The sequence below is a fragment of the Callionymus lyra genome, chromosome 10 (assembly GCF_982586985.1).
Source record: "Callionymus lyra chromosome 10, fCalLyr1.hap1.1, whole genome shotgun sequence".
NCBI classification, from domain to species: domain Eukaryota; kingdom Metazoa; phylum Chordata; class Actinopteri; order Syngnathiformes; family Callionymidae; genus Callionymus; species Callionymus lyra.
Window position 1 is genome coordinate 23,306,848 of NC_141827.1, and position 25,238 is coordinate 23,332,085.

At 38.3% G+C, this 25,238-nt stretch overlaps 1 protein-coding gene across 1 annotated transcript; it reads right to left on the minus strand.

Annotated features, from left to right (window-relative positions):
- Positions 1-6,070: 6,070 nt before the first annotated feature.
- Positions 6,071-19,582, minus strand: LOC148070992 (protein Wnt-2b-A-like). Its single transcript, XM_087800165.1, has 5 exons — positions 19,160-19,582; positions 12,211-12,431; positions 11,016-11,293; positions 10,539-10,803; positions 6,071-6,346 (listed from the first exon to the last, which is right to left on the minus strand). The coding sequence occupies exons 1-5, from the start codon at positions 19,291-19,293 to the stop codon at positions 6,117-6,119; spliced, it is 1,128 nt and encodes a 375-aa protein (XP_087656291.1). The 5' UTR covers positions 19,294-19,582; the 3' UTR covers positions 6,071-6,116.
- Positions 19,583-25,238: the final 5,656 nt, after the last annotated feature.

Consider the following 25,238-nt stretch of genomic DNA (forward strand, 5'->3'; position numbering starts at 1 on the left):
AAACAAATGAAAACATCTAATTTGACGTGGAAATATTGAATATTAGAAAATAAACTCGGACAAAATGTATGAAATAATATTACTAAAAGAAATTAACTTCAAGCCTTGGTATTTATTTAAACTCAATAGATGAATTATGAATAAATAAAAGATAATTATTTTAAATCTAACCGATATTGTTTGTTTGTTTTTTTTTCTTCTCCCTCGGATTTGAGATAAAACGACCTTGTTTAGTTTTTTGCCTTTTAAAAAAATTGGAAAACAAGTTTTAATGTCTGTATTTTGACAGTTGAGTTTTTTATAATCATTATGTTTATATTAACTTATCAACTTTATTGATAGAATGTAAGAAGAAACTCTTTTTTGCTCATGCTTGTGTCTTGAGTGAGCTTTGTGTTTTATATATATATATATATATATATATATATATATATATATATATATATATATATATATATATATATATATATATATAAAATGCTTTTTTATTATTAATAAAACCTAATTGTAAAAAAAATTGAAAAAAACAAACACTTTATTTGAAAATAATTTAAAGTACAGTAAACAGTAAAATTGAAATTGCAAAAAAAATTGTTATTGGTATTTACATAAAAAAAAAAAAAAAATCCTGATTTAAGAACTAAAATTCTTAATTAAAATCAACAACAGGACAATTGCCTGCAGCAGAAGATAGTATAGATTGTATAGATCGTAAGTTTAGTGTGTATTGATGCAATAAAAAACTTTTTCTTCTACATTTTTTTGAGAAAAATCTCAATATTTACACAATAAATTACAATAAATTGGGAAATTTAAATCATGATAAAAATTAATTGTTCTACAAACAAAAAAAACCCTAGATTTAAAAAATAAATTAACAATTTCGATTTATGCACAACAAAACAAAACTCTCGGCTAGGCCTTTTATTCCATTTGTTTCCACTCCGACCGGTTTTTCTGCTGTTTTATCTCCAACTAATAATTTCTAAAAAACACCACATTCTCCCTTTCCTTCCTCGTCTGTGGCGTCTTGACTTCCTGTCCAGGCTCATCAACAATCCTGTCAGGTCCTGGACTGCACACGATGTAGCTCCGGTCGTTCCAAAGTTCACTTTCAAACTTTGAATGAATTGAATATTTGACGGACCTTCAAGACTCAACAGCAGTCAGAAGTATTCCTCGTATCATCGCGGCGCTCCAACCCTTCGATGTGAACGCGACTCGTCGGCGACTCTCACACTTCCGATCCCAACAAAAACACCACAACAGCAACTTTATTGACAGTCAAAACAGTAGAGTTCGAAATCAACGGAGGAATGTTTGCGTCACTTGACCTTGTTCAAAGCACTTTACTTTGGCCATCGTCCTCATTACAGCGACGTGAAAACATCTCTTCACTCACTGCACTCGCGGCCTGTTGTCAGATTCATTTACGTCCATAAATCCCTCCAGGATTGTATCTCCGGCAGACGAGCGCGGGCCGCGGCACCAGATGTGGATTTGTCAAATTTGAGGGTGTGCGGCTACTTTTCTTTATCGTCTTGGCCCGTTTTCTACTTTGGGCCGATTTTAACTTAAGGAACTCGAATGATTTAGTTCTGGATGAAAATCTGCTGCCAAAATAAAAATAAAAATCATCTGAAGACCAGTTTTTCCATGTTCGCTCTGGATCAACATTTGACTGTGTGGCTTGTTGTTGACAGTGATGGTTGTGTTGTTGACAGTTATGGTTGTGTTGTTGCCAGTGATTGTTGTGTTGTTGTCAGTGATGGTTGTGTGGTTGACAGTGATGGTTGTGTTGTTGACAGTTATGGTTGTGTTGTTGACAGTTATGGTTGTGTTGTTGCCAGTGATTGTTGTGTTGTTGTCAGTGATGGTTGTGTGGTTGACAGTGATGGTTGTGTTGTTGACAGTTATGGTTGTGTTGTTGCCAGTGATTGTTGTGTTGTTGTCAGTGATGGTTGTGTGATTGACAGTGATTGTTGTGTTGTTGTCAGTGATGGTTGTGTGGTTGACAGTGATTGTTGTGTTGTTGTCAGTGATGGTTGTGTTGTTGACAGTGTTGGTTGTGCTGTTGACAGTGATGTTGTGTTGTTGACATTCATGGTTGTGTTGTTGACAGTGATGGTTGTGTTGTTGTCAGTAATGGTTGTGTAGTTGTCATTGATGGTTGTGAAGTTGTTAGTGATGGTTGTGTTGTTGTCAGTGATGGTTGTGTGGTTTTCAGTGATGGTTGTGTCGTTGTCAGTGATGGTTGTGTGGTTTTCAGTGATGGTTGTGTCGCTGTCAGTGATGGTTGTGTCGTTGTCATTGATGATTGTGTTGTTGTCATTGATGGTTGTGTTGTTGACACTGATCGTTGTGTTGTTGACAGTGATGGTTGTGTTGTTGTCAGTGATGGTTGTGTGGTTGTCAGTGATGGGTGTGTCGTTGTCATTGATGGTTGTGTTGTTAACAGTGATAGTTGTGTTGTTGACAGTGATGGTTGTGTTGTTGTCAGTGATGGTTGTGTTGTTGTCAGTGATGGTTGTGTGGTTGTCATTGATGGTTGTGTCGTTGACATTGATGGTTGTGTCGTTGTCAGTGATGGTTGTGTTGTTGTCAGTGTTGGTTGTGTTGTTGACAGGGATGGTTGTGTCGTTGTCATTGATGATTGTGTTGTTGTCATTGATAGTTGTGTTGTTACAGTGACGGTTGTGTCGTTGTCATTGATGATTGTGTTGTTGTCATTGATAGTTGTGTTGTTGACAGTGACGGTTGTGTCGTTGTCAGTGATGGTTGTGTTGTTGACAGTGATGGTTGTGTCGTTGTCATTGATGATTGTGTTGTTGTCATTGATAGTTGTGTTGTTGACAGTGACGCTTGTGTTGTTGACATTGATGGTTGTGTCGTTGTCAGTGATGGTTGTGTTGTTGTCAGTGTTGGTTGTGTTGTTGACAGTGATGGTTGTGTCGTTGTCATTGATGATTGTGTTGTTGTCATTGATAGTTGTGTTGTTGACAGTGACGGTTGTGTTGTTGACAGTGATGGTTGTGTCGTTGACATTGATGGTTGTGTCGTTGTCAGTGATGGTTGTGTTGTTGTCAGTGTTGGTTGTGTTGTTGACAGTGTTGGTTGTGTTGTTGTCATTGATGGTTGTGTCGTTGTCAGTGATGGTTGTGTTGTTGTCAGTGTTGGTTGTGTTGTTGACAGTGATGGTTGTGTCGTTGTCATTGATGATTATGTTGTTGTCATTGATAGTTGTGTTGTTGACAGTGACGGTTGTGTTGTTGACAGTGATGGTTGTGTCGTTGACATTGATGGTTGTGTCGTTGTCAGTGATGGTTGTGTTGTTGTCAGTGTTGGTTGTGTTGTTGACAGTGTTGGTTGTGTCGTTGTCATTGATGATTGTGTTGTTGTCATTGATAGTTGTGCTGTTGACAGTGACGGTTGTGTCGTTGACATTGATGGTTGTGTCGTTGTCAGTGATGGTTGTGTTGTTGTCAGTGTTGGTTGTGTTGTTGACAGTGATGGTTGTGTCGTTGTCATTGATGATTGTGTTGTTGTCATTGATAGTTGTGTTGTTGACAGTGACGGTTGTGTTGTTGACAGTGATGGTTGTGTCGTTGACATTGATGGTTGTGTCGTTGTCAGTGATGGTTGTGTAGTTGTCATTGATGGTTGTGTTGTTGACAGTGATTGTTGTGTCGTTGTCAGTGATGGTTGTGTCGTTGTCAGTGATGGTTGTGTAGTTGTCAGTGATGGTTGTGTGGTTGTCAGTGATGGTTGTGTCGTTGTCATTGATGGTTGTGTTGGTGTCATTGATGGTTGTGTCGTTGTCAGTGATGGTTGTGTAGTTGTCAGTGATGGTTGTGTAGTTGTCAGTGATGGTTGTGAGTGATGGTTGTGTCATTGTCATTGATGGTTGTGTCGTTTTCAGTGATGGTTGTGTTGTTGTCAGTGATGGTTGTGTAGTTGTCAGTGATGGTTGTGAGTAATGGTTGTGTCATTGTCATTGATGGTTGTGTCGTTTTCAGTGATGGTTGTGTCGTTGTCAGTGATGGTTGTGTAGTTGTCAGTGATGGTTGTGTTGGTGTCATTGATGGTTGTGTCGTTGTCAGTGATGACTGTGTCGTTGTCAGTGATGTTTTTTTTGTTGACAGTGATGGTTGTGTCGTTGTCATTGATGGTTGTGTTGTTAACAGGTATCGTTGTGTACTGTCTGACTATTGAGATGTCAAGTCTGATTGATACCTGTTCAGCTGATGTTAGTTTTCAAGAAACAAAAGTGTTTCCAGTGAGGTTCAGCGTTATCATCCCTCCCTCTTCTTCCTCTTCTAAACACGGTTTCAACTGTATTTTGACAAGTCCAGTTGGATCTCTGGATCATGATGACACATGACAGATCCTGAACTGGTCATCACTCAGTTGAACTTCTGATCCAGAGATGATGTTAACGGTGCCCGACAGGTGACTGAAGTGAGCTCAGCAACATGAACCAACACAAAACAACTTCATTTAATCATTAAAAAAAAGTTTATGTTTAAAACTGTAATCATGATGATATTGATGGATTAACTATTTGTACTTTCACAACGTCGACCTGGAAATCATCGCTCTGTGTTATGGGAGATTTATTTAAAATAAGACACACATATGAATTTTAATACACGTTTACATGCATTTTCCAGATAGTGATATTAGTTAAGTGCAACTAGGTTCACAAATTAAACTAAAAAATATATATTTTTTTATTTTCTCTTCTTTTTTAATGAAAATAAAAGACACAAATGGCAGAGGTGTACACAGACTCACATTTAGTAATCTCTCAACCTTCTACTCTCTTTTCACTTCAGCTGACATTTATCTTTGATTGATCATACCTGACTGTCGTCTCTACCCTACCTGCACTCTCTTCTTCACCTCCCTGTAAATCTGTCCATCATTGCTGAATCACTGACACCTGATCATTTTTACAACATCTTCCATTCACCTCAGTGCCATTCACACATGTTTATATTAAAAAAAAACAATTATTTATAATATATAGTTTCACACTTTCAACATTTCCATCCTTCAGACTCAATATCATAGTTTTTCCGTTCAAATCAGGTCATCAACTATTAAACCAAAAATGATAATATAGAACATTTATCAAACTCATGACATCAAAGTAGATTCATGTTCTTGTTGATATCTTCATCTACAAAAATGCAAGTGACTAAGATAAGATAAAGGAACAAAAATGAGTTCTGATAACGTTAAAACTGATTTTATACGTCCAGTAAGAGACAGTTTGGTCAAAACTAAGATTTGCTCCGCCCACAACCAAGAGCTCTAAAAAATTTTGGCCCCTTATCTGATTGAGTTGGACAACTCTGCCATGTATCAATAGAAAAAAACCCATTATGGTCATAAAAAGGAAGTAGATATTGTCACTTCCTGTTACACATCATCAGCTGAGGGTTGGGTTCTGGGTATATTTAAAAAACTCGTACAAATCAAAGAATGTCTACATATATAAGTGGTTTTATTTCAAAAGTTACATTTTCGTCATCGTGACCGTGTCACCTCAGGTACACACAGACACACAAACACACAGATAACGGTGTGAATTTATTGACCTAATCCTGAACACAGGCTGCAGTCTGGACACACACATTCTTCTCCGCACCACTGGTTGACGCCACGGCGGTCAATCGTTCCGTCCCGTTGGCCCCGGACCCCCCGCCCCCCCGAGGACAAACTCTTCTCCGCGACAAACAGTGAAACTCTTAACATGAAGTAATATCGAAGTGTAGCAGCAGTCTGTCCGGTCCATGGCCCGGCTCTACTCCCACTCTCTCACGGATGTACTTTTTTTTGTGACGTAAAAACTATAGAAGTAAAAAAAAAAAGAAATAGCAGCACGCAGTTGAAAGAGCTTCAGGAAGATCGTCGAAACAAGTGTATCGTTGTCACATTTCAACACTGCATTGCAGTAACACTTAAAATGAACACCAGTGTTTTTTTTATCTGCGTTATATCGTTGTTATTATTTGTGACTCAAACAACAAGACGACACTAAAGTCCCCCGGACGTCTCCGGTTCATCGTCTCTCCCAGGTTAAAGTTCAACGCTCGGCGATGGGAGTTTCTTTAGGTCAAATCCAGCCAGTCGGGTCGCTTGTGCGGCTTGCAGGTGTGAACGTCCACCACCTCCTCGCAGTCCCTGCACTCCACCGCGCAACACCACTTGAACTTGCACTCGCACTTGGTGACGCGCTTGACGCGCATGGTGTCGTAGCCCCGCCCACAGCACATGACCTCGCAGCCGTCGGCGCCTCGCGAGGACTTGCTGCAAACCCGGCCCGCCGTCCCCAAAGATCCTGGAGACAGAACAAAACCAGTTACTGATTCGCCTGTGGATTAGCAAGAATCTAGAGATACACGATCAAGATACAGGGGCGACATTGCTCTATATCGTGATAATGTAGTAACAAGGATATACTGTATCTGTAGTATTGTCGAGTACTTGACTCTAGTGTTGCATAATTTACAGACCACATGACTCTTGACGAAGTCGTAACTGCTTTCATTTGTTTTGAAACCAAAATATGTCCAAACATCAGCTTTAAAAACTGCTGGAATCGACCGTATCCTCTCGTCCTCAGTCATCACCAAGATCTCGCGAGGAGTTCATTGTTCCTTAAGCTGCCATCTAGCGGCCGGAAATTTAATTGCGACACAAAAATGACCAAAGCCCTGAATATTGCATGTTAATAATACTTTTCTAATTATTTTACATTTTACTCAGACTTTTTTTGGAACATAAACCATAAAGAAATTTTTTAAAAAAAATGCAGTGCTCTTGAAATAAAAGATGAAGATAATATATAACATTTATCAAACTCATGACATATAAGTAGATTCAAGTGACTAAGATAAGATAAGATAAAGAAACAAAAATGAGTTCTGATAACGTTAAAACTGATTTTATACTACCAGTAAGAGACAGTTTGGTCAAAACTAAGATTTGCTCCGCCCACAACCAAGAGCTCTAAAAGATTTTGGCCCCTTATCTGATTGATTGGACAAGCCCTGAATATTGCATGTTAATAATACTTTTCTAATTATTTTACATTTACTCAGACTTTTTTTGGAATATAAACCATAAAGAAATTTTAAAAAAAATGCAGTGCTCTTGACAGTACCTTGAAAGAAAAAGTTCAACCTTTTTTTCTTCTTCAAAGTTCTCAAAATCCTGTCCCGCTCTTTTAGCGAGTAAACAATTGCCTACACTTTGTTTGCGACGAGCATGATAAATGGCGTCAGAGATGGGATGGTCACACGAGACAGTGGAGTGCATACCATAAATGTGTATAAACGTACCACAAACGTGGAGGACCAGAGAGGTGATGAAGTACGTGATGGAGCTGTGCGGCTGACCACAGTTGAATCACACGCTACATGGACTCAACCACTCACACACACTCGCATCCACGGCCAATTTAGAGTCATTAGTAGACCTCTGCGGGTTTCTGGGTAGTGGGAGGGAACCGGAGTGTCCTGGGAAATCCCCCCCACACACACACAAGGGGAGATCATACAAACTCCACATGAAGCTCTGAAGATGAAACTCGTCGCAAATTGGATGATGATAGTGTTGTCGTTCTCTAGATCTGTCTTCGTCTCGAGGGGTCTACGATCTGGGGTTCTTTCCATCTGGCCTGGTCTCGGCCCATAATAATCTTGAAGAGGAGCCGATCGAGCGATTTTTTCCATTGGTGAATCACATTTTTTATTATGTTTTTTGTCCCGCTTCTGAACAAGTTGCACCATAAAGAGTCACAAACATCTGTACGTTATAATAGTATAAATACCCTCATTGCACACAGTTCAATGAGGGGGAGTGAGACAAAAAAAAAAGGATTATGTAGCATAATATTAGAGTGTTTGTTAAGTCAGAAAGTGACTCATAAAGTGAATTTTATTTTGAGTTATAAGGGCTATTTGGGAAAGTTTTGAGTATGTGTGATTCCATGAAATTATATTACTAGAAATATTAGTTTTATTTGCAATTTGAGTAGTAGTAGTTGAAGTCTTCCTCTCCAAGATGCAGTAAGTCCCTCATCATGTTTTGAAGTAATTACTTTATAAAGTTCTGTAATCTCAGCGAACGAGAGGTTACGAGAGCGGAGTCCATTATAACGTAATAATGGCTTCACTCCTCCACCAGCCGGCTGTAATCACACCCCGCTTTGTTTATACAACAAGTTCCTTGGAGCTGGGGACTTCTAGTATTGATGACGTGAAGTGACAAACCTTTATGCTTTACCAATTGCAGAAGAGTGGGCTGGATTTAATCTCCAGTATAAAAAAAAATTAAAAGCAAATTTATTTTCCATTGTAAATATTTCCATTAAAAGAGAGTTTTGTACAAACAGATACATACTGATAATACAATAGAGGTTCAAGATCTATTTAAGACACACTTAAATCAACAGATTAGTTGATATTTAAATAAAAGTTATAACCATGTTGTAAAGTTTTCAATTTTTTTTTTTTTTTTGCCATTTCAACTTTAACTTCGCATTTAAAAACCCAAATAATGTTGAATATCTGCCTGAAATTGAACACGTCACTCCAGAACTCACTCACATTTCCTAACAATTCAAAAACATCAAATATAAGTAAACTTAAGTCATATCAATGTAATTACGGCCATAAATAGGTTCGACTGTGAATGAGGTCGCACCGAGAGCGACTCGTGTTTATGTGTAATCATCCGTGTGGCTGCCGAAAAGTGACACTTCCCACAATCTAAAGTGGAGTATTTCCCGCCGCATCAAAGAAATGACAACCAAAACAGCGCAGTGTTCAGGTGTAAACTCTAATCCTCAGATCAGATGCCGCGGATAACAACAGAGCATTCCCGATGCGGAGAGATAAGAGCAGTTATTCCCCCGAGGCTGTGGGGAGTGGAGCTTAATATTGACCAAAGGAAGGATTTGGAAAACAAGCCTGCGTGTATCCTCGGGCGCTGAATTCCTTTACAATGGAGATTAGTGACAAGGAAGGTCATAAGCTCCTTTTAAGATCACTCTTTAACAAAGCTCGACAGGTTCTGCTTTGAGCCAGCACCACCTTTATCACCCAGGTGATCAACCTACTGCCGCCCGGCGTGGAAGGATGTGGACTCATCAACACGACTGAAGCACAAACCTCATTCATCTGGAGGGTAGATGAGCTCAGATTGTTTATCTTTTCACTCGCAGTTCCTTCCACTGACTCACTTAAACACATACTTGTGTCGACCAGACACTGTCGTCAATCAGAGAAAGCGGTTGAATACTTCCAGATATTCACTTCCAAACTTGTGGCACCAGTTAGCATGTTAGCTTGTGATGCTATCGACAACAAATATGAACCAAAAACACAGATGAATAATAATTTCAAGCTTGTAAAAAACATGTTGGTTGAAGATCCTCAATACAGATTTTTAATAAGTTTTAAACTCATGGCCACTAAGTTATTTTACTTGGCCCGATGGTTCCAGATCAAAGTAGATACATAATTGCGTAGATTTGGTGACCTGTAAAGACGCTGGTGTTTAAGATAAGATAAGGAACAAATAATAGATGTCAACAATTATACATAGGCGTCCAATTAAGTTAAAGGTAATGTTGCAGTAAAGGAGAATTGATGGGGTTGTCTGGCGTTGGTTGAAAAACGCAAAGATAATTAAGATACCGCTACAGTTTTACATCCCTGGTTTGACAAATTTCCTGAAACAACGAGGATTCCTTTATTATTTTTTGACTTCTTAGTTAAGTTAAGTTCATGCAACATGTTTAACAGAAAACAGAAAAAAATATGATGTGTCTGTTGATATGATTATGGTTTTTTTTTGGTTGGTTGTTTTGAATAAAACATATATTGCCTGGTGCATACATTTTTTGTGAAAGAAGTTTATGCAACACAAAATATTTATTTTTATGTCTTTTGTTAGTTTTTTTTGTTTTTAACAAAAATTAACTTCTTGTGCATAAATGTCTTCAAAGTTTTTTTTCAATGCGATGCTAAAGCGACATTCATTTGTTAAAAGTTGGTTGGTAAGTTTCATGTGTATATAAATAGTTTTTTATTACTCGATTAAATCTATTAATCGAATATTTAAATATATTTAAGACCTAATGTAATAAGCATTTCCCAAACTTCCACTTTTTTTAGGGATGTGTTTTTCACTTCCGACTCATCGTGGTTTATTCATGACAAAATGTTCACAGATGAATTCATCAGTAGTGATGTGTCGATGAGGCCTCAAGAGGCAGCTGATGCTGTATCATGATACAGTTTGAAAGGCCACTTGATGGCACTATCTGTGAAAATGATGCCAGGTTTCATTGAATTAGTATATCAGAGCCAAATATTATAAAGCAGAGAGTGCCATCTAGTGGCCTTTCAAATGAAGACACTGTATCATGATACCTCATCAGCTGTTTCATGAAGCCTCGTCAACCCATCACTAGGTACGAGTGTATAACACAGATGGCTCTTTGGATCTCAACCATCTCTCACCTGCAGAGCGGTCCATGAGACAGTAATCCGGCGAATTTTCCACGTAAACCAGCTCGTTCTTGGTGGTCCCCTTGAAGTCTCTGTCGGCCACCATGAAACCGGTGCCATCCTGGTTCATGGTCACCTCGATGGCCGTGTTGTACTTCTTGCGCAGGTAGTCGCCGGTCCTCCTGAAGTCGGACATGGTCTGCCAGCAGGTCCTCAGCGAACAGGAGCCGCTGACCCCGTGACACTTGCACTCCAGCTTCATAAAGCGCTTCACCGCCTGCAGCAGGGGGTCAAAGGTGAGATGGTGTTAAGTCTGTGTTGTTGCCTGCGGCGAGGTGTCGTCGTAATCAAGCCTGTTAACATGCTTCGGTCTGACTTTTGTGGAAACCGAAGACGAGATCTTCTTATTTTAAGATTTCAATTCCTCTAGCTGTGACTTGACTTTCACAAGTCTTTAGTTAGTTACTATAGTTGGTGAACTCTGCTCACCATGCGGCCGCATCGGTTGTTGTGCAGGTTCATCAGCGCTCGGGCGTCCTTCACCATCCTCTCCCGGGCGTCCACGAAAGCCTTGGCAAACCGGACGCCGAAGTTGATGTTGTCGCTGCATCCTCCCCAGTCGAAGCTCCCCCGTTCGTCGCTGGACTGTCCTCGCTTGTCGCCGTCACAGCTGCAGATCTTCAGCTCCCCCTGGCTGCAGGCCCTGGTGATGGCGTAGACCACTCCGGCCGAGGAGATGGCGTACACGAACGCTGCCTCTTTGCTGCCTGAGACGGAACGTTTTGGGGTTTCACTCACACTGCTTTGAAACATAAGTTACTTAGACCACTAAGTGCAGATTGAACTTATTTGTTTATGGCTCCCCCAATGTTAGAAAAGTGGAACTACAATGGTTTAAACTGAGAGAAATGCACTTTTTGTGTCGGTTTTCTTTTCCTTTAACCTTCAAAATGCACTGCAATGGTTTGTAGGGAACAAAGACTATAAACATTTAAAAAAAATAGGCTTTTGGAACGCAAGCCATGGTCATCACTTCATGACAAGGGTAAATCTAGTCCAGCAAAAGACCAGTCTTTGATTTGAAGGAGATACAACTAAGAAGAAGTCCATTAAAATAAGACACAAAAAATGTTTAGAGAGTTGAATCACAAGACATCAGCATTTTCCAGTGAAAAGTTTCTCACAGTTCTGACTCAGACCATTTATGGAGGGAAGGTCCAGACAGTCAACAACATCTCTCAGTTTCACCTTGGCAGCTTTCAGTCACTGCTGTGTTTTCATTTCGGAGTGAGGAAGATTTCGGGTGATATTTGGTCTAGCCTTCGCCCCCCCCCCCCTCCCTAGTCTTGCTCACGCAACGAGGCAGAACACAGACGATGTGTCAGAGGGTAAAGCTTTGTCTGGCTGCCAGAAACATCTACCCAAATATTTACATCTCCTATTACTGTTTATACATTACCGACGTGTATCTCTAGATCTGCTACTTGTTTTTGGAGAACGTCCACTTTTCCAATCTCCAACCCATTCCCAGGAAGGTAAAGAAACACTTTTTTGTTTTACTCTGACCGACTATAAATTCAGCGCTTATCTGGTCACAGACGTTTACGACGATGATTCACTTGAGATGTATCGATATAACAACTATCGTCGCACGCTTTCAAGACGGCCAGATGTGATGACTCACTTCGCAGCATCACCCTGCCGAACACGGTGTGGTCCCGCTCCATGGTGCTGCAGTTCCAGCGGTGGTGCCGGAACTGGTGCTGGCACTCCAGGATCCACTCCTTGGCTCCCTCCGCGATGGACTGCATCAGGTCCGGGTGCCGCTGGCACAGCTGGCGCTGCTTGTTCACCAGACCGGGAATGTTGTTACAGATCACCCGAGCACCCAGAGCTCCGATGTACCTGAATGTGAACATGAATAACACACAAGAAAAGATTGATTCAACACCAGGACACTGTGATTACCTCATTTATTACCGGCATGATTTATTAGGTTTTATTCAACTCACAACTCTCACCATCATCCTCAAGAGGTGATCCTTTTCAAATTAACGCTTGTGTTATCTCAAGATGAAGGCGACCCAAAGGCCACAATTGCTATTAGGCCTTCGGGTCACCTTGACCCTGAGGTACCACAAGGGTTAACAGTATGGTTTGTATCGACAATCAATTGGAACCAGGATTAGCATTTGATTCTGAGAATCATTCAAAAGTTTAAAAGTTCGATTTGCAGATTTTATTACCAATACACGAACTGAAAGAAAAAGCCGCTGAACACCAACGAAGAAGTGGATTCCTAACCTGAGTGAGTTGAGTGGAAAACTTGTAATTTGAAACTTGAAAAAAAAGAAATAAATAAGTGCCTGGTCTTTGACGGAATTGATGTGGAACATAACACTATTTCATTGAGAAAGACTGAATATCCTAAACATCTGCGACACCATACTAACTGGAATCGAAACAAGAAATCAGAATCGGAATCATTCAAATTTAAACCATACCCAAATCTAATTTACAAGTAATAAAGGCCATCTGAATTATAGGTGATGTTAATGATATTGCAATCACAATACGAAACAGCAACTTATCTTTGAACTAATGCATTTCCTGTTATAAATGAAAATAAAATGAACTTGTGTCTTCTGTAATTGAATCTTCAAGCATCTGTCAGTCATTTTCATCAAAGAAACATTCGATTTCTTTTATTTTTTTTAATGAAACATCCTTCGATGACTACCCACATACAAGTCTAGTAAGATTTTAATTCGACCACTTGACGGCCCATAATGCACTACAACTGATCACTGGAATAGATTTTGACAATCGGAAATTTAAAATACAACCCCCCCCCCAATGGTATCGAGTTCCATTGAGTTGAAAGATGCTTACAATATGTTGAGTAATGACTACGTTGAACGGTTTCTCCAGCATGAGATAAAAGTGCTCAAAATATTCACATATTGGGCCTAAATTAGAGTTCAGAACTGCTGATCCATTTCTACTTTTATTTATTTGATCAGAATTTAGAATCTGAACGATGTATTACATGAATAAACAAATACAGTTTTACATGAAAATTTGCCTTTGCCATTTTGACTCGTTTTAACCTGATCTCTCACTGAAAAACCTTTGGATAGGAACGAAGAGTTGATGGTAGTTATGACTCTAATTAATGATATAGGATATAATTGGTTTATTAATGGTTAAAATGTGATCTCTAGTAATGGGAGGATAAGGCCTCTCACTGGAACCTAGCATCCAGTGAGAGGCCTTATCCTCCCATTACTAGAGATCACATTTTAACCATTAATAAACCAATGTCATGATACAGTTTTAAGGTCACTAGGTGGCACTATTATTTTTCATTGAATAGGTGGATCAAACCCAAAGCTTATAATGCAGAGAGCACCATCTAGTGGTCTTTCAGAATGAAAACATTGTATCATGATACCTCATCAGCTGCTTCATGAAGCCTCATCAACACATCACTGTTCCCTAATCGAAAGGGTAAATATTCATTTTTATGGAAAATTCTTTTGAATTGAAAAACAAGGATAATCTGACTTCATTGTGTATGTTTTTAAAACATCCTTTAGGGAGAAGTCATAGATTTTTTTTTTTTCCTTTGTAGTGTTTTGGACTTTAAGACCACACCTGAGTTGACATTTGAACCAATATTTTTCACATTCAGGTCGGTGACTCTGTTCCTGGCAGTTAAATTTTAACAGTCACATATTCCGGATGTGGACCAGATTATGAAATTCCTCAGTATAAAGCGCCTCTTACCCTGTCACAGGCCTGTGCTTCCTGCTCTATTCAGACATAATCCCTCACTCTGCTTCTAAAAAGATCACATGCTGGTTGTTTTGTGTCACTGGAAGAGGTGCTCGGAGGGGGGGGGGCGCTCATCGAGGACAGTCGCCTATACAGTACAAGTGTACCCAACACTTCTGGGATGGTACCCGCCGGTGCATCCCATCCCTCCCGAGCCCTTTCAAGCTCCCGTGCTCCGGCTTCATCCGGATATCATTATAGCTAATCACTGGCACTTTTGTGTCGCCTGGCCACCGACACAGAAACAGTCATGGCAGGCAGTTTCCACTCCTCTTATGGCCGTCCAGCAACCCCTGTTCTCAGCGCCACTCTCTGCCTGAGCGGTAAAGCTGAGCAGAAGCACTACTTGTGTTTATTGTGCGTCGTACATACCGACTGTGCCAAGAGACCCCTGACTGTCTCCAAGAGGACACACACAGAGATGGAGGAGGGACACATGATGCTCATCTTAATGATCGCCCGCCATTAAACCCGACGCTCACAACACAAACCAGGATTAAATAAACGTAAATCATCCGGACGTGAAGTTTTAAAGACTCTCCAGGTTCACAGATATGTAGGTGAAGGTGCAAGAGCGACCGTAGGGACTTTAAATAGACTTTATAGAACCTGGCGATCACGATACATTTCACGATACAAACGAGAATTACAACCTTTAACCTACAAATATGTCCTTGCTCCTACAGGATATACTGTGATACTGTAGTAATAAGGATGCATTTGCTGCATTTGTTTTGAAACCAAAATATGTCTAAACATCAGCTTTAAAAGCTGCTGGAGTCGACTGTATCCTCTCGTCCTCAGTCATCTCCTGGATCTTATTGTAGGACTTAATGAGCTGCCCGTAGTTTAATTACAACACAAATAATTGTATTTTATTCACAATTATTTGTAGAAGCTGCAGAATGAATTGCCGCCCTTGTGCTTGGTACCGTTTTTCTTTCTTGTGTTTAAACACTGGCAGCAAAAGTTTCTGATTCTGAAATATAAACCCTAAAATAAGTATAATCAAGTGTACCCCTTAAGTCTTGACCTGTGTTTGGTGTAAAGTTTTATATATGTGTAAAGATGATTGGTTTTGCTTAAACTCAACAAAAGTTTAGTTTTTGTTAAAAAGTGAGTCCGATGCTTGGACTTCCACACATGTGGACCATTTTTTTTAGTGTTAATAGTTTTTATATTTTAAAAAAATCAAAAAAATTTTGAAACGAAAACGAAAAACTGAACACTGGACTTGATGGATGAGTTTATTAACAATAACTATGACGTATTTTAGCTCCATTAACACCTGACATACAATTCTATTCATTTCAAATAAGAAATTTAATGTAAAAAAAACCTTACTTAAAGTAAAAATAGCCTTGTAGCTTATAGCAAAGTGTTGAAAAGAGTGACGGAGCAACAGGAAAACAAGTTTGACTCTCTCGGTAGAAATTACTATTCACGGCATCATTTAGGCGGCGTCCACTTGAATCTGAATGTTTATGTAAATCGAGGCGAGAATGTGAGTTTGAAAGAAGATTTTTGTCTCGTTCTTCAACTCCTCAGGTAGGTGGGATGAAAAGACGAAGCACCTAACTCTGTTTTTCTCTGCTGTGTTGGAACCTCCAGAGAAATCAGCCGGCGGCATGTATTCATGCACCAGCGCCCGCACCTGCCACTTAGCCTTGATAAGATGGATGGATATGTGGGGGGGGGGGGGATTCCCCTGGGAACCATTAATCTTCATAAAGCACATGACAAGTATATCGGATCATCTCACTTCGTATTCACGCTTTAAAGCAAGAGTTCTCAACACATTTTCTTCATTCATATATGTATTTAAAATAATAAAATAAAAGCAATGTACATGTACAATTGTGTTTCCATTGTTCCAGACTTTAATCTGTGTTACTGTATGTTCTGTCAGACTTATTTTGGGGTCTAATTGTGTGTTGGTGACGATGTGCATCACTAGCGTGCTCTGAGATGCAGTAAGTCTCTCATCATGAACATGTTTTGAAGTTATTACTTTATAAAGTTCTCCCCCATCTTAGCGAACAAGAGGTTACAAGGGCAGAGTCCATCATGACGTAATAATGGCTTCACTCCTCCTCCAGCCAGCTGTAATCCCGCCGGACTTTGTTCATACAACGAGTCCTTTGGAGGTGGAGAATTCCGGGATTGATGACGTGCAGTGACAATCCTTAATGTGTGACCAATCATGGCTGAGTGGGTGTGGTTACAGTGAACAAGATTTTATCTCCAGAAAAAGTGTTTTCAGTGGGCGGGTCTTAAGCACATTTTCTAATGTAAATATTTAAATGAAAAGAGAGTTTTGTACAAACAGATACATACTGATGAGTACAATAGAGGTCCAACATATATTTAGGACACACTTAAATCAACACAAAAGTCGTACTTTAAGTCTGTATCGACAACGTCTCTTCTGTCCATCAATTAAAACATACTCATGAGTAATATTGCGTCGGCCAAAATTGTCAATGTTTAGGATCATTTTACCTTTTTTAGAAAGATTTTTTAAAGATACATTTTATTTTGAACAGTCACGTCACATTCAGTCTCTAAATCTCAATTTATTGACCATGTTCTTTGCTATGTTTCAAACTGATTTACAGCAGTGGGTCAGAGACACTGTTTTCTTGTGAAGTATTAAGATACTTTTTTAAAGATAAAACCAGAACTTACATATTGGGACTTTAATGCTAACCTTCCTAATTGTCTCAAATAACAATAGACAAACTTATGTGATGAACTTAATGATGCATAGACTGTATAAAATATGGATGTTGTTTCTAAAGTCATCCATTTGATGAACCATGATTTTAAAGCCAACCTACAGTCGTGGCCATTTTGAAATGCAGTATTTAGCTTCAGCCAGACCCTGGTCTTGAGACGAGGATTATGATTGGGCGATGAAACCACACACATGCAGTTAAGGCCACAGTGGCAAATACACACTTGCCGCTCAACCAATAAACTACTTGTAAATTGAAAAACATATTATCCTACAGGAAATGTAAGAAAACAAAGCACCTGATGTATTATAAGTATATAAGTGTTCCAAGACATTTTTGTCATTATACTTTTAATGCTGTAAAATCATCTCTTTTAGCTGGTTGTGTGAGAGACTTCCTGTCTTTGTGCAGCCAGCCTCAAGTGGACACTTGTTGAACTGCATCTTTTTGCCACATTGCCTTACATTTCTTTAAATGTCTTTTATGTAAATTACCTAGTATTACCTTCATACAACTCAGGTTTTGGCAGACGTATAAACTATACTAAATCTAAATGTTTAGCTGATTCTTCACTCATTTCTAACACTGGCTAAAACACAACCGAGTCATTAGCCTCTTTGTGGATGCTTGTGCAAAAAATAATCAATCAATTAAAAAAGAATCAACATTTAATTAAATTAATTGTTTTATTTCTGACTCAGGCTTTACCGAAAATAATATAGAAACCTTTTTTTCTGCATACATGAACTTTATTAACAAGTAATATTTTAAGTAAAGCAAATGTTTTATTTTAATAATGATGAATTAAATCATCATCTTTTAATAATTAAATGTATTTGAATAATGTTTGATGAAAACAACTTAAGTGTTTTACTCGAAAAATTTAAATTATGAGTAATGGGACGATGAGAAAGAAAGTGTATTGATAACACATCGTATTTGACTTATCGTATTTTCAACTGCCAATTGCAGGGTTTTCGAATCCAAAGGTTACATTTTGTGGTGTTTTACTGGACTTTTGGGATCTTGCTTAAAAATGTATTAGTATGTCATTTATTTTTACATTCGGCACTAATCCTGGTGGACAGAAGGTCCAACAATTATTGATTTTATAAGAGAGATGGTGGGCCGTATGAAATCGTATTTAGGAAGTCACAAACTATTTTTCTCATATGCCTGCCAGGCTGCCAAAATGCCATTGAAATCCCTATTAATAAGAAATGCTAACACATGCTCATATTATATTGACTTGCCTGGACGTTGTACTCACAGTGTTTTCAGGGTTTCTAGAACATGATGTTTAGGACTATAAAATAATTAATTAAATAGATATATATATCTCCAAGCAATGCAAAGTTTACATTTGAGATCTTTTTTATCGTTTTCTTCTTAAATAACTATTTTGAAAGTTAAAATATCTGCAAACAAATGAAATAGAAACAGACACTTTAGAAAACTGTTTAACTTTCATAGGGATTTATATGTTGTATAAATCTCACAAATCTAATACATTTTTCTAGTATTGTTCATTTAATGCTATCCTTTACTTGCCTATCTTAGTCACCTTTATTGGCAAGTAATACAATTCAACAAATATTAATAGTTTAAACCACTTTTGAACAATAATCCATTAAACTGGGTCAACAATTTGCTTTGACAATGATATTAAAATAAACCCATTTCAAACAAAACGGATTTTAAAACTTTTGAAGCACAAGCTAGCACATGCTAATATCCCAGATAGTTTAGTAGGAGATGGAAGCTTTTACTTTTAAATGTTTTGGTTTTAACGAGAGTTATTTTGAATTTGTACATGGATTATTGTGTTTTTTAATTAATATAAATATGTTTAGGAAAATAAAGCTAATTATTTTTCAAAAGCTAAATGTGATCATGTGATCAAATCATTTATTAATAATTGATAATTAATAGTTTTTAAATGTGTCCTTAACTGTAGAAATGTGAAACAATATATATATAAATATATATTTATTCTTCTGTTGCAACTTTAAATCTGGACTCCATCAGTCAGTAAGCGACAGAAAAGTTGAGACTCACCACCATGAAGAGTCCACTCTGGGCGTGAATATGAGCAGAAGCAAAAAGTATATTTTGGGTTTGGAGTTGTGTTGTGGTTTGGCCCCGCGTGGGATCCCCATGGTGCCGCCGCTGTCCTTCAGACTCCCAGACATGTCTCATGAAGCTCCTCGGTCAGGTGCGAGAGTGTGAGCCCTCCATCCACCGTCCATCCTCGACACACGACCACCGCCAGTGAGACCTCCAGAGACCAGGGATCGATCAGATGTCGAGAAAATCACTTTTATTTTCTTCTCGTGACTCCATAGCGTTTTCAAATCATCCAGGCTCGTGCGTGAAAAAACAACACTTTTCTCCACTCACGACGAGGACAGGTGACACACAACTACACAATCCGGTTCAGTCATTAGAAATGACGCGAGTAAGTCACCGGGAGAGTTGAGGAGAAAGATGTCCGTGCGCGCACTTTCACTCCTGCAGACGCAATGAAGATGCGCACCATGAGCTCAGCTGTCTGGACCCCCGCCTCCCTCCCTCTCTCCCCCTCCCTCCCTCCCTTATCTCCCCCCTTCTCTACACTCACAACGATACTTTCTGATCCTTAACTTAAACTTAAACTTTCACGTCAGTGATGTAGTACGATTTATTTATTTACATTGTGTTTCATTATCGGTCAAACCTCACATACACTGTATACTTTTATTTCAAATCTGTATTTATATTAGTTGTTAATACCGATTTAAGAAGAGCAAATTAATTAGATATATACTTAAGGTGAACAATATTATTAGTTATAGACTTAAGGTGAGCAATATTATTAGTTATAGACTTAAGGTGAGCAATATTAGTTATAGACTTAAGTTGAGGAACATCATTCCTTAAGACTTATGGTTACCAACAATATTAGTTATAGACTTAAGGTGAGCAATATTATTAGTTATAGCCTTAAGGTGAGCAGCATAATTAGTTGTAGACGTATGGTTACCAGCAATATTAGTTATAGACTTAAGGTGAGCAATATTATTAGTTATAGCCTAAAGGTGAGCAACATAATCAGTTATAGACTTATGGTTACCAATAATATTGGTTATAGACTTAAGGTGAGCAACATCATTAGTTATAGACTAGCAATATTAGTTATAGACTTAAGGTGAGCAACATCATTCGTTATAGACGTATGGTTACCAACAATATTAGTTATAGACTTAAGGTGAGCAATATTATTAGTTATAGCCTTAAGGTGAGCAACATCATTAGTTGTAGACGTATGGTTACCAACAATATTACTTATAGACTTAAGTTGAGCAAAATCATTCGTTATAGACTTATGGTTACCAACAATATTAGTTATAGACTTAAGGTGAGCAACATCACTAGTTATAGACGTATGGTTACCAACAATATTAATTATAGACTTAAGGTGAGCAACATCATTAGATATACACTTATGGTTAGCAACAATATTAGTTATGGACAAAAGGTGAGCAACATCATTAGTTATAGACTTATGCTTAGCAACAATATTAGTTATAGACTTAAGGTGAGCAACATCACTAGTTAACTAGTTATAGACGTATGGTTACCAACAATTTTAATTATAGACTTAAGGTGAGCAACATCATTAGATATAGACTTATGGTTAGCAACAATATTAGTTATGGACAAAAGGTGAGCAACATCATTCGTTATAGATGTATGGTTACCAGCAATATTAGTTATAGACTTAAGTTGAGCAACATCATTCCTTAAGACTTATGGTTACCAACAATATTAGTTATAAACTTAAGGTGAGCAATATTATTAGATATAGCCTTAAGGTGAGCAGCATAATTAGTTGTAGACGTATGGTTACCAGCAATATTAGTTATAGACTTAAGGTGAGCAATATTATTAGTTATAGCCTTAAGGTGAGCAACATAATCAGTTTTAGACTTATGGTTACCAATAATATTGGTTATAGACTTAAAGTGAGCAACATCATTCGTTATAGACGTATGGTTACCAGCAATATTAGTTATAGACTTAAGTTGAGCAACATCATTCCTTAAGACTTATGGTTACCAACAATATTAGTTATAGACTTAAGGTGAGCAATATTATTAGTTATAGCCTTAAGGTGAGCAGCATAATTAGTTGTAGACGTATGGTTACCAGCAATATTAGTTATAGACTTAAGGTGAGCAATATTATTAGTTATAGCCTTAAGGTGAGCAACATAATCAGTTATAGACTTATGGTTACCAATAATATTGGTTATAGACTTAAGGTGAGCAACATCATTAGTTATAGACTAGCAATATTAGTTATAGACTTAAGGTGAGCAACATCATTCGTTATAGACGTATGGTTACCAACAATATTAGTTATAGACTTAAGGTGAGCAACATCACTAGTTATAGACGTATGGTTACCAACAATATTAATTATTGACTTAAGGTGAGCAACATCATTATATAGACTTATGGTTAGCAACAATATTAGTTATAGACTTAAGGGGAGCAACATCATTAGTTATAGACGTATGGTTACCAACAATATTAGTTATAGACTTAAGGTGAGCAACATCATTAGTTATAGACATATGGTTTGCAACAATATTAGTTATAGACTCAAGGTAAGTAACATCATGAGTTATAGACTTAAGGTGAGCAACATCATTAGTTATAGACGTATGGTTACCGACAATATTAGTTATAGACTTAAGGTGAGCAACATCATTAGTTATAGACTTATGGTTTGTAACAATATTAGTTATAGACTTACGGTGAGCAACATCATTAGTTATAGACTTAAGGTGAGCAACATCATTAGTTATAGACTGAAGTTTTCAATCTTCCTCATCCAAATCAACTGATCAACTGATAATTCTATAATGAAGCTGGATAAATCAAAGATCACTTCCTATTACCTGTTGCTGTTACAAACACACAAGAAACAATTTGTTTGATGTAACTTTGTGTTTACGCTACAACAACACCGTCGACATCATGTCTCACTGATGCGGTTTAGAGAAGACCGCCTGAGGGGACAGACTCTCGTCATTCACAGTCTCGCTGCACTTGAAGTCAGACGTTTAAAGTCTGTTTGAAGATCCAGGAGCAGATTTGTTGCGTGGATCCTGCCACTGTGGAAACCTGACCTGCTCTCTCTCTCTTTTTATTGAATGGATGCAGCAGTTAGACGACACACTGGTGTGTATTCAGGTCAGTGAGATCAGTTTGAATCCAGAGGTGTTAGCTTCAGTGAAGGTCAAACTATCTGTTTAAAAATAGTGTTTGCATTTTGTGTTTCGATTTGATCTAGTGTTACATATATATTAGTATATAGTTGTTGCAAATTGTCCTCTTATTTTAGATGATGCTGCAGTGAGAGGGTCAGCACCTCCATATCCTTCTTAGAAACTGGTCTGAAACCTTGTTTTAAAGTTTTTTATTTATAAAGTGAGTGTGACTTCTGGACAAAGCGTCAGCGGTGTCTAAACCTTTTTTTTTAAGAGGTATATGTTTGATGACATGACTTTAATTTGAAAAGTGACATCATACCAAAAATGATCTCATTTAGAAGTTGAAAATACACCTTCATCCCAGTACAACACAACAGAGAGAACTTCTTTACAGACAGGAAAAAACTATCCCAGTATTTATGTAACAGTTTTAAAGGCCACTAGATGTCACTCTCATTTTGAAAATTATTAGATTTTATTGAATCAATAGATCAGAAGCAAAGATTATAAAGCAGAGAGTGCCATCTAGTGGCCTTTCATAATGAAGACACTGTATCATGATGCAGCATCAGCTGTTTCATGAAGCCTCATCAATCCATCAATATGAATTAGTATTGACACTTCATTAGCAGCTTCTCTTTGTGGTGTTTTCATTGACTCATGATTATGTGTGAAATGAGATAAGTTGTATTCTCACAGTTCAAATAAAATGTGTGTTTTACATCACCTGGTTATATTATACAGTTTATACACAAGGGCTTGACTTGTATTCAGTCCTCTGGCAAACAAACCCAACATATACAGTAGTTGTCGTCTCAACTGAGCCTGAACTAGTGAAGTTGACACATCATTATGCAATTTTGTTTTGTTGTTGCTGCCAACAAAAAACAATAACCTGCCTTGATATATGTTGACTTGAAATTCCCCCGAAAAAGAGTTAAAAAACTGCGTATTAAGCAGTTTCATTTATAGCTACATTGTCTGGTCTCGAAAAGCGCTATATAAATAAATATTACTTACTTACTTACTTACTTACTAACTAGCGTTAGGCTAATTAAGCTTTGAGGGGAAAAAAAGGCCAATTTCTTTCAGCCGAGCAGGTGACAAATGATGTCAGGTTTAACATAGTCATTGAATGTAATGGAATAGAGAAGGTCTACTAATGGGCACTTAAAATAAGTGTAGCGCTTCATGAAGCTTCACAAGCCTACCACAACTGATAATTGGATCATTCAAGATGGATATGACTCTTTTTATGTGGTTTATGGTAGCATGAGCATTTTCAGTCGAAAGATGTTGGTACTAGTGATGTGTTGATGAGGTCTCATGAAACACCTGATGCTGTATCATGATACAATTTGAAAGTCCACTAGATGGCACCCTCAGATTGATGCCAGGTTTTGTCAGAGTTAGTACATTATAAAGTAGAGACTGCCATCTAGTGGTCTTTCAAAAGGACGGCATTGTATCATGAAGCCTCATCAGCTGTTTCATGAAGCCTCATCATTCCATAACTGGTCAGTGCTTTTAAGAAAATGATGAAGACAGTAAAACATAAGCCCCATAATAGTTGATCGTGGACAAAATACGTGAAAGATGAATCACCAGGTTCATGCAACATGTGGTGCAAGTCACTCACATTCCCGACACACAGATAAGTCCCTGCAGTTTGTCCTTCACTTATGTCAGTCCTGGATTTGGATCGACACCAGGATCTTCATTACATGTGACCTGGTCTTTCTTTACCCGGGGACGAGCTGTGGATTGTACACTGACAACTCTATAACAAATTGCTTTACAGGCAGCAGGTGATGGTGGCGATAACACTCGTCATCCGTTCCCCCTCTCCCTTTTGAGCCTCCTCCAGCTGTGCTCCGGCTCCGACTGGGGGGCCCCCCGGTTCCTATTTTTGGAACATCTCATGGCCTGGAATCAATTTGGATTAGACCCAGATAAACAAGATGGAGGGATAAAAGCAATCAAACCTCACGTAACAATGATGGGAACTCTGTCCGAGCGCCGCGATCACTCATGTCGTCGGCGAGCCGTAGGAAGGTTTTTGGCAACTCTTCTGGACACAGCGCCGACATCAACAGGCCGTAAATTTTTGCTCCAACTCCTGACTGGCTCCCTGATCCCTCCTTGACCCTCAGTTTGGTCATCTCAAGTCTCACAACACTGCAGCCCTGTGTCTTATTCCAGCTCTGCCGTCATGCCTCAAAGTGGAGGAGCCGACTTTTTAATTTTTGTGAACAAAAGCAGCTAACACTTTCCTTTATGACATTCAAAGTGATGTGTTGATGAGGCCTCATGAAACAGCTGATCAGGTATCATGATACGGTGTCTTCCTTTTTATTTTGAAAGGCCACTAGATGGCACTCTATGCTTTATAATATTTGGCTTTGATCTACTTACTCAATGAAACATGGAATGATTTTCAAACAAAGAGTGGGTCAATGAGGCTTCACAAAACAGCTGATGAGGTATCACGATACAGTGTCTTCTTTAGAAACTTGATGTCACTCTCTGCTTTATAATAATTGGATCTACTAATTCAATTAAACCTGGCATCATTTTCAAACTAAAAGCATCAGCTAGTGGACTTTCAAAACTAAGACACTGTATCATGACACCTCATCAGCTGTTTCATGAAGCCTCATCAACCCACCTCTGTTCATTAACTTTTGGTTGATGCCCTGAACTGATCCAAGACCTGACAAGTGAAAGTATATGAATAATGAGGTCTCATGAAACAGCATCAGGCCAAATTAAACAGTATCAGTTGTATCATGATACAATGTCTTCAGTTTGGAAGATTCCACAGCTATTTTGAATATAATGAAACGTGGCATCATTTTCAAACTGAGAGTGCCATCT

What these genes read in the sequence shown, in the direction of transcription:
- LOC148070992 (XM_087800165.1), bottom strand. Translation starts at nt 19,293, where the DNA reads ATGTCTGGGAGTCTGAAGGACAGCGGCGGCACCATGGGGATCCCACGC. An exon ending in AGAGTGGACTCTTCATGGTG is followed by an intron (nt 12,432 to 19,159) that starts GTGAGTCTCAAC and finishes GTTCACATTCAG; the next exon opens with GTACATCGGAGCTCTGGGTG. An exon ending in ACAACCGATGCGGCCGCATG is followed by an intron (nt 10,804 to 11,015) that starts GTGAGCAGAGTT and finishes CCCCTGCTGCAG; the next exon opens with GCGGTGAAGCGCTTTATGAA.